General features: G+C 36.6%; 1 protein-coding gene across 1 annotated transcript; it reads right to left on the bottom strand.

Moving 5' to 3' along the window:
* Positions 1–1,992: 1,992 nt before the first annotated feature.
* LOC149443741 (nuclear receptor subfamily 0 group B member 2-like) lies at positions 1,993–7,304 on the bottom strand. Its single transcript, XM_089655339.1, has 2 exons — positions 6,680–7,304; positions 1,993–3,955 (listed from the first exon to the last, which is right to left on the bottom strand). Exons 1-2 carry the CDS (start codon positions 7,302–7,304, stop codon positions 3,711–3,713), a joined length of 870 nt encoding a protein of 289 aa, XP_089511465.1. The 3' UTR covers positions 1,993–3,710.
* Between the last annotated feature and the right edge of the window lie 1,966 nt (positions 7,305–9,270).

The raw sequence follows: 9,270 nt of genomic DNA, 5'->3' as shown, positions 1-9,270 counted from the left end.
TATTCAAGACTACTATTCCTCCACCTTTATCCGCAGGGCGGATGACCAAGTCGTTCTTTTCTAATAGTGTTTTAGTTGCACGCTTGAGATTTGCATCTGCATATACTTTTTTAATCTGTAATTTCTGTAAGTCTCTTAAGGTTTGATCTCTAAAAAGACCCACTGCAGAATTAATTTGTGGTGGAGGGTTGAATGTAGATGCATTACTGAGGTTAGAGGAATTCTTATTTTTATTCATAGTTACATCTTTAGCAATGGGATTAGTTTGGAAATGTCTTTTTATGGACAATTTTCTAGCAAACTTGTGCACGTCTATGAACGTCTCAAATTTGTTAAGGGATCTAGCAGGTGCGTACTTTAATCCTTTATGTAAGAGCTTCAGTTCATTATCTGAAAGGGTTGTAGTACTCAGATTAAAGATACCTTTACCTATTATACCTTCCTCCTTTTTTGGGTATCTATGTATTCTTCTTCCTCCTCTCTTTCCTCTTGGTCTGCGCTCCTTTTTCTTATCCTGCCTGATCCTAAAAAACGTTGTTCCTGATTATTATTATAATAATGATAATCATTAGTATTATGGGCCCTAGTAGTTACTGGAGGGTAATAGTTAGGAGCAGGATTTTTCAGAGGGTTATAAGATTTTTTGTATGGTTTTTTATAATTCTTTTTCTGATTTCTTGGAGAGGGGTAGTACCCTCTATCATTAGATTGTGTTTCAGGTCCCTTTCGGTAATACCCCCCATGCTGAGCTGATCTAGCAGGGCTATGTTGATAGTTCCTCTCAAGAGGATAAGGTTGGTTAAAATTTTGCGGCGTATAGTAGTTATTGGGGTGCCACCTAGAGTCTCTAAATCCCACATTAGAATCAGATAGATTGGATATTGGTTCAAACCTATTAGAGGTTTTGATCTGATAGTCATTCTTATTGCTATTGACATTTCTATTCTTATTTTTATTTGAATATTTCCCTTTTGGGAACGATGGCTTAGGTATAGTAGGTTTTGGGGACCTAGGTGTAGGTGCTGTGACAGGTATCTGCATGTCATCTTGGGGGTCCTCTTGCCATTTAAAAATCAGTTTAGACTGGTAATCATTTAGATCACGTTGATACTTTTTTCTTTTTTTATTCTTTTGTTCGTTTTCTATGTGCTCCAGATGTTTTTTTAGTTTGTTAGACTCAGAGGTATATTCCTCATTATTTTTGTAGGGGATTAACCATTCCCTAACTATATTAATTTCTTTGTCTAACATGGCCACAATTATAAAGGATAAGAAACAAAAATAGAATCACTAGAACTAAGGAAATCAAATTAGAATACATAAAGATATGCTTAGTGCTGTTTATTAAACACAGTAGACGTGACCGAGTGTCGGTTGTCAGAGGAATCCACACTGAGATTTACTATTGAGCAGTGGCAAAAAAGCAAGCGCCTGCAGAGGACGTCTAAAATGTGTTCTGCACATGCTCAGTTATATCGGCCTAAGACACTGCACAGGCGTCTATATTATTACTGTGTCGATTTCCTTTAAAAAAAACTATTTTTAACACATTCTTAATTTTTTTTTGAAATGGCAGATATTGTTTAAAGTGAAGTCCTAATATTTGGCAAAGCAAATTTCTAAGTGAACATGTCTCTGCAGTGATTTTTCATGGTGTTAGACATGCTTCTCAGCAAGTCTGCTTTGTGAGTCTGATTCCAGGCGTGTGTCTTGTTAGTAAATTCGATTGGGCGTCTACTTATGGGCGCTGCTCAATAGTAAATCTCGTTGCGGATTAAAAGTAGACGGTCGCTCATAAAAATTGGACGTTTGCCCACGAATATGCGCCCACGCCCAATAGTAAATCAGAGCCCTATGGTCGCAGAGAAATTTTCTGTCTTTTCTGTCAAAAAACCCTACCTCCTAGCAATATAGTTTGTTTTTAGAGTTAAATTACACTTTACAATCAGAAAACAGGCTTAAGAGTGAAAAGAAGGGAATGCAATACAAATATTATTAGTAAAATATTTTATTGTATATTGATGTGAAATATTCTTAATGTTCAAAAATAAATAACGTTTTAGGTTAAGTGCCACATAGAACTCAGAAACATCTTATAAAATTGCCGTTTTTCAGCAATTATAAGAGATCAGCAGAATATCCCAGATTGGATGAGTGATAACAAATTTACCAGACCAATACACAGCACAATTTTATATAAAAATAGAAAAATAATAATACACAAAATGGAAAGATTAACATAACAGTGGATACAGAAAATTAAAAGCTGTAAACTTTACTTTGCCTAGTGCAGTTGCTGCTGCTTACCAACTCTATTTAAACTTTATAAAGGCAACATGATTTTTAGGCACACACTTATCACTTTGTATGCAGGAACACATTTTAACCAGAAAACATTGATCTTGTGTCAGGATAACTGGTAAATGTACATAAATTAAGTGTGCTTTCCACAATTTGCTGACTTGGATCAACATTTATTATCTTATGTGAGTATTGATGTGTTCAAAGAAATAAGAGCAAAGTCCAGTGTTAGTGGCACATCATTCTTGGATTCCTGAAAGCTATACAGAATTTAGTGGGTACCAGTGCAGTCACATACCCACTAGTTAGAATGTTCAAGGACCCCAGCAGAGAAATCCCCCCCATAAAATATAGGGTTTACTGCCCATGACAGCTATCAAACGTGTGGACTTTACACCTGTCAGAGGATTAATCTTCCAAATATCACCCTAATTTATTGGTTTTGGGTACCCTTACCCCAAATATAATTTTATTATTACATTTATTTTTTTAAGCTTTGAAGATAAGCCAAACCCTGCAAGCAATCATTACTGCCAGGTGCATTAAAATAATATTAGGGTTGGAACAAATGCGTATGAGGTAACCAATTTTATAGCATGCTTCAAAGTAGCAGGGAGTGTATAAACTATGTACAGTTAATAATGCTGCTGCAGTACAAGCTTGTTTCGGTAAATAAAGATTTAAATATACAGTTGTGAAATTTGTCCAAGAGGATGCTTAATAAGCATCCATCTTTCTTCTGTACTTCTCTTTAAAGTACTTACTGCCATTAGTAGGATATTTTTCGTTAATCATTTGGTGACCTCTTGGGACTGAAATACAGGAGCTTACATTGCTAATTTGTATTTGATGGTGAAGGCTCTTGTGCTGCCATACTTATCTTTGTCCATTACTGACCCAGCGGTTAGTGAATTATCAGGACGCCAGTTATGCCCAAACTTGTTCTGGGTTGCTGACTAACCAGGTTGCAAAGGAAGAATAAGGATGACATTCTTGAAGCTCACCTTCAAAAACATGCCAGCAGTACCAGCTCCCATATTGCTTTTCTGTCAAGCTCAAAACAATCACTTTTTTTTTTGTGATTGTAAACAGGAAAAAAAAAACTTAATAGCATCAATAGGTATAAAAATTATTCTGGTATCAGAGATTTAGGTGTTTAAATTTACGTACATACAAAACTGGAGTTAAATAGATTATGACTTCAACACATACTGTATTCTTTTATGGAGCTTTGCGTTATCTCTCAGTATCTGTTTTATCAGTTCTCTGTCTTTCAGTATGTGTACTGGTGCAATATAAGAAAATATTTGACCAAAGCTGAAAAGTCAGCTTATACTTATGACGGCCCTTTCAATTCAAGAGGTTTAATTATGTTCAATGCATCAGGGAAATGTTCTGGATTCACAGTTTTAGTGGTTGATGAACAAAGTTTCAAGCAACACCTCTTCCAGATTAATGACTTCAGAGACAGGTCTAAAGAAAAGTTCTGTGATCATTTTGGAGTCGATAGCCTTGACAATGTCCACAGCTTGTAGCATCCAAGTGAAGCGAGCGTGACTCCTGCTGTGTATCATTGATGTAAACTCCATTAGTGTTTGCTGTGCTTCCAGCTGCAGGGTCTGAACATACTGTGGGTACCTAATACCACTAATACCTGGGAACCAAGCAAAGTGAACAGAAAACACATTACAATTAAACATTTTTTCAGTTGGTTTTAGCAAATAACAAGAACAGCATAGAGGTTTATCAATGGGTATAGTTTTGTATAAAGCACACGACAGACTTCAAATATTCATTACTTCAAAATAAGTTATCAATGCTGTGTTTCGTTATGCATATCTTTTTCAACTGTCTATAACTACTGAACAAAGCATAGCTTCAGACATTTGTTTTCCAAATTTTGGATGGGGTAAGGAAGAGTTTGTTTTTTTTCAAGTTTTTATATTTGCCTGTAACCCCATTGCAGAGATTTTTTACTAACCTAACCTCCTATCCCTGTGTCAGCCTTACAAGGAATGGGGGAAAGCAGTTGTCCCCTGGACAGGAAGGCATGGGCAGCAATAAAAACATGGTCAGAAGTTCTATCTCTTGTCCACTAAATAAAAACTATGTTTTTATTTTTATCTGTTTTGCAGTTGGAGAGCTTTTTTATGATATCCTGTCCTTAAATCTCCCAATAGACAAATAGTTGGTAATAAAAACCTAACAGAGGCACTAACCCTTCCCATCTCTATCTGAAACAAAATGTAAAAAAAAAAAAAAAAGTTTTGGCTGGGCTGTAATTAAATACTTTTTCAAGAATAATGTCAATTGTTAATGCCTTCTCCCTTTTGCCTGCATACCCGGTAGCTGTTATGCAGTACTATAGCAGTTGCACAATAGATGAGTCAAGATCATTACACTTGATAGAAACATTGTATCAGACAAAATACAATTTATGACTGTGTCCTGGGTGAACTACGATAACGTTAAAGCTCCTGGCTGTACCAGTCTCTCGCACCTGAGGTTTGCCCTAACTGCACGTAGTACAACCCACCCATCTTGTGTGTGGGTAATATGATCACCAGCTCTACAACTACATTAAAGCATACATAGTTTATAGGCAGAAGTTCAAAGTTTGCTTGAACTAATTTAGGTTAGTATTTGTTAATTTATATTATTGTAATCAATATATTTATTTATTACAGGTACTTATACAGCACCGTCAATTTATGCAGTTCTTTACATATATTATACATTCACATCACTCCCTAACCCTCAAGGGGCATACAGTCTAAGGTGCCTAACTTACATTCATACATACACATACTAGGGCCAATTTAGATAGGAGCCAATTAACCTACCAGCATGTTTTTGGCGTGTGGGAGGAAAACGGAGTACCCGGAGGAAACCCACGCAGGCACAGGGAGAACGCGCAAACTCCAGGCAGGTGGTGCCGTGGTTGGGATTTGAACCAGCAACCCTAGTGCTGGCTGGTGGAAGTGCTAACCATTTAGCCACTGTTATGGTGTGATCCTCCTGCGCTCCTAATTGAATTGCTACCGAACGTGGGTACCATATGAAAATTCTACAATTTGATTTAACATTTAGCCACTGTGCTGCCCAAAACATGTAAAAAAAAAAATTAGCAGTATGTTATAATATTAAATATTGGACCATTAACAACACTCAGGATTGGAAATAATAGGAGCATTTGTAAATAGAACCAATATTTAATTCCTGGATTAGGCAATCTATTTCTTTATATTATGTAAATGAAATGATACAGCTGGTTTTGCTAAAGCAGGATTAGTATTCAGAAAGAAACTGTAATTTTCAGTTGATGGCACGTGATTATGTAATTAGGTCATTTTCAAGTCTTTCTTTTTAAGAGCTATAGCAAAATATGACGTTAATTACCATAAAAGTAGCATATCAGCTTTCATTATAACAGCACATCACACTGAAATTGGTAGAATATATCTCTAGCAAACATATTTTTTTTTTATTATACAGTATATAAACAAAAAATGACTCCACTGCTATTGGGTAAGTGTAGACCTAATTCACTACTGTAACAGATGCATGCAAATACATACTGTACATACAACTTTTAAATATTGTCAGATTCCCCTATGGCAGCTAGCAAAAAAATATTTCTCACTAGAATTGTATAAAAAAATTAAAGATAAATTCCAGTATAGAGTAAAAGAAAAATCTTGTTTTAAAAAGAAGAGCTAGTTGCTAAATATAAGTAACTACTAATTATCACTAATAAACCACGGTTACTTACAATGGGAACGAAGCCCAGTACCTGAAAAGGGGAGATGTCATTCTCAATCTATTTCTAAAATCATATTTATTGAAAGATTGCAAAGGTGGAAATAAGAGGAATTTCTTACAGAATCATTGAAGCTCAAATCCTTTTTTAGACCTCACAACTGTATATGTTAAAGAGCTTAAGTGACGTCATATTATAAAGTACCACTAAAATAGTTGACCACTAATGATATGTGTGCACTTGCACCCTTGTACAAACCAGTTTTCCCAGGTACCTGTTCCCAGTAAAGGTAACAGATTACTGTTATATTAGTGAGAACCTGGAACCTTAATGCCATGGCATTTGGGGGTTCATCTATCAACCTAGTTAGCACCTGCTCACATTTGATGTATTTATTTTGTTAAAACAGCGTTCAGTAATGTCTGAAAGAATTGTAACTGAATGTCAGTCATCAAAAAATTTCAAAGTCAAGCTTCTGAGTTTTTGTTTAATTCTTAGATACATTTTCTTAATTGAAAAAGTTATCGCTCTTGTGAGTTTGCAATAGCGGTATGTTATAGAGCCAATTCATATACAGCTAGTGTTAAATGAAGATCTTTAGATTAGGCAAAAACCTACCTGGATTAAACAGTACCATCCCTTTAAGATATGCATACTCTTTTGTGCAAATGTCCAAGCTCCACAGTTTATGTAGAAGCGACCTTATCCGTTGGACATCTCTGAAAGGAACTCCAGCATCAGGCCTCATTGTGGTATCACCGATATTGGAAGATTGATTAAGGAGAATCTTCTTCAAGAGGCTGGGGACAGAAAGTTCCTTCCATTCAAAATCCACTTTTTCTTGAGCCAGTCCTAAAACAAAAAGTGGAGCCCAACACTTGTGTATGAGAAGGATCTGATCTTCCTGTGGCAGCTGGTAAAAGGATGGAACATTTTTAATGAAAGCCACTGTCTTTAATAAAACTTCAGATGCTTTTTTGCAAATAACTTCAGAATTCTTTAGCACTACCATCTTGTTGCCCTCACAAGGACATCCTCCAGTAGAATTACAGATGTATTGATGATGCCCTTGCAGGCTGTTAGCTTCTGGTGTTACTTCTGAATTAAGCATTCGAAAAAGAATGCTGTTGACTGGATCTCTATTACATTGACAGGCACTAGGCCTTTCAGACTTACAAGCCATTGCTGTGCTGTGCGTGTCTGTTAATGGAGCACTCAGGTTACTGTAAACTGTGTCATACATGAGGCAAACTGTCTTCCTGCTAGATTAGTAGGTGATGTTATTTATATAGACATTCAGCAGTAATGTGACCTTGTGGTGTGTCATAACTGCCTTGAACTTTATTCTTACTAGTGTGTTTTCATTCACAATCCAGGAAGGCGTGATTTCAGCTGCACAATCTTGAAGAAGGACAGTTATCTGAATGAGGGAACTGATCACAGATAGGCATGGAACAATAAGAAATGGTGTGTCCTCTGTCATTAAGATATGGTGAAAAGCTGTGCCATGATATCAAGGACACCTATTGAGCTGCCAACTCTAACAGGTTTCTTACCAATCTCAAGATGATGTTATAACATAACCTTGAAAGAGCAACCTGCAGGCCACAGAGTTCACTAATAATCTCATGAGACATGGTTTAATTTAGCTTTATTTATTAAATGTTCAGAAAACACAGAAGAGTATCTAAATTTCAAATATTTATCAGTATAAATTGGGTAGAGGATAATGTATACTAAGTGCAAAAAAGGAAATGCTAAAACGTATCCAGACACATGCATAAATTACCATTACAAAAGAGAGAAGAATGGTGACCTCATTATTATGATGTTCAATCACTGTGCACAGTCAGCATGCAGGAGTGTGTTGGTCACCATGCTATTTGGCCTAACTGCAGTGGAAAAAGGGAGGTCAACATCTTCACTATACATGTGGCAGGAAAGCCTGGTTCACAAGATTGCCTGGACAGAATTACGAATCTTTTGGCAGGTAAAACAGTTTTTATGTACTCCGTTATAAAGAGTTTGTACATCCCATGATACTTCAATAAGTGTTACCTCTATCTTTAACCACTTGCCCTCCTGAGGATTTACCCCCCTTCCTGACCAGGCCATTTTTTGCGTTATGGCTCTGTGTCACTTTAACTGACAACGCTGCAACCAAGTAAATTTACGTCCTTTTTTTTCCCCAGGAATTGAGCTTTCTTTCAGTGATATTTGATCGCCCGTGCGTTTTTTTATTTTTTGCACTATAAAAACAAAAACACCAACAATTTTGAGTAAAAAAAAACAATATTTTGGACTTTTTGCTATTAAACATGTCCAGTAAAAAAAAAAAAAAAAAAAAAAAAAAATCACATTTCATCATAAATTTAGGCCAAAATGTATTCGGCTGCATGTTTGTGCTACAAAAAAAAAATCCCAATACATGTAAAGTAATTGGTTTACGTGAAAGTTATAGCGTTTACAAATGGCGGTATATATACTGGGATTTGACTATGAGATACTTTTCACTGCAAACAATACATACAAACTCAGTGCTGAGCTACAAAATACACTACAAAACAGTAAAAAGTGTCTGAATTAGAGTCCTTATTAAAGTTTTGTAAAGGAAGAATTCAATCTTCAGCATGAACACCACCAGAAAAAAGACACAAATCTGCTTTTGAGATAGATATGACTCACTAGGTTCAAAGAGGCATAACGTTTTAGGATTGCATACAGATCCACATTGCCAGCCTCCAAACGTCTCCCTCTGTCAAGGTGGTTCTCCTTCTAGGGGGATATCATCACAGATCACACCACCTGATCAAGGATCCATGTATTCAGGTAATTACCAATAAAGAGAAGATCACAGGCTCAACATAGTGAAAAAACGGACTTATTTAAAATACTAAAATTTATACAGCCCAAACTCCCCAAAATTGATGTGAAATCCTCCTAGATCCCCAAACCACGTGTGTCAAACACAAGGCACATCGCCCTAATCCAACCCGCCAGGTCATTTTATGTGGCCCTTACTGCACGATGAGGGGGCATCATGGCCCCTACCTTGTCTCAACAGCCAGCGGCAGAGAGTAGGACAGAACTCCTCCTACAGATCCTGTGCCTCTCTGGACAACCACAGCACCCTCTTGTCTCTATCTCCTCTGGGCTCAGCATTCAGCAGACTCTGGCAGCTGACTCCAGTCCTACTCCAGACTCTGCAC

This window comes from Staurois parvus, unplaced genomic scaffold (genome assembly GCF_062004578.1).
Source record: "Staurois parvus isolate SC_StPar_1 unplaced genomic scaffold, SC_StPar_1.0 ptg000834l, whole genome shotgun sequence".
NCBI classification, from domain to species: domain Eukaryota; kingdom Metazoa; phylum Chordata; class Amphibia; order Anura; family Ranidae; genus Staurois; species Staurois parvus.
This window is presented reverse-complemented; position numbering and strand designations above follow the sequence as displayed.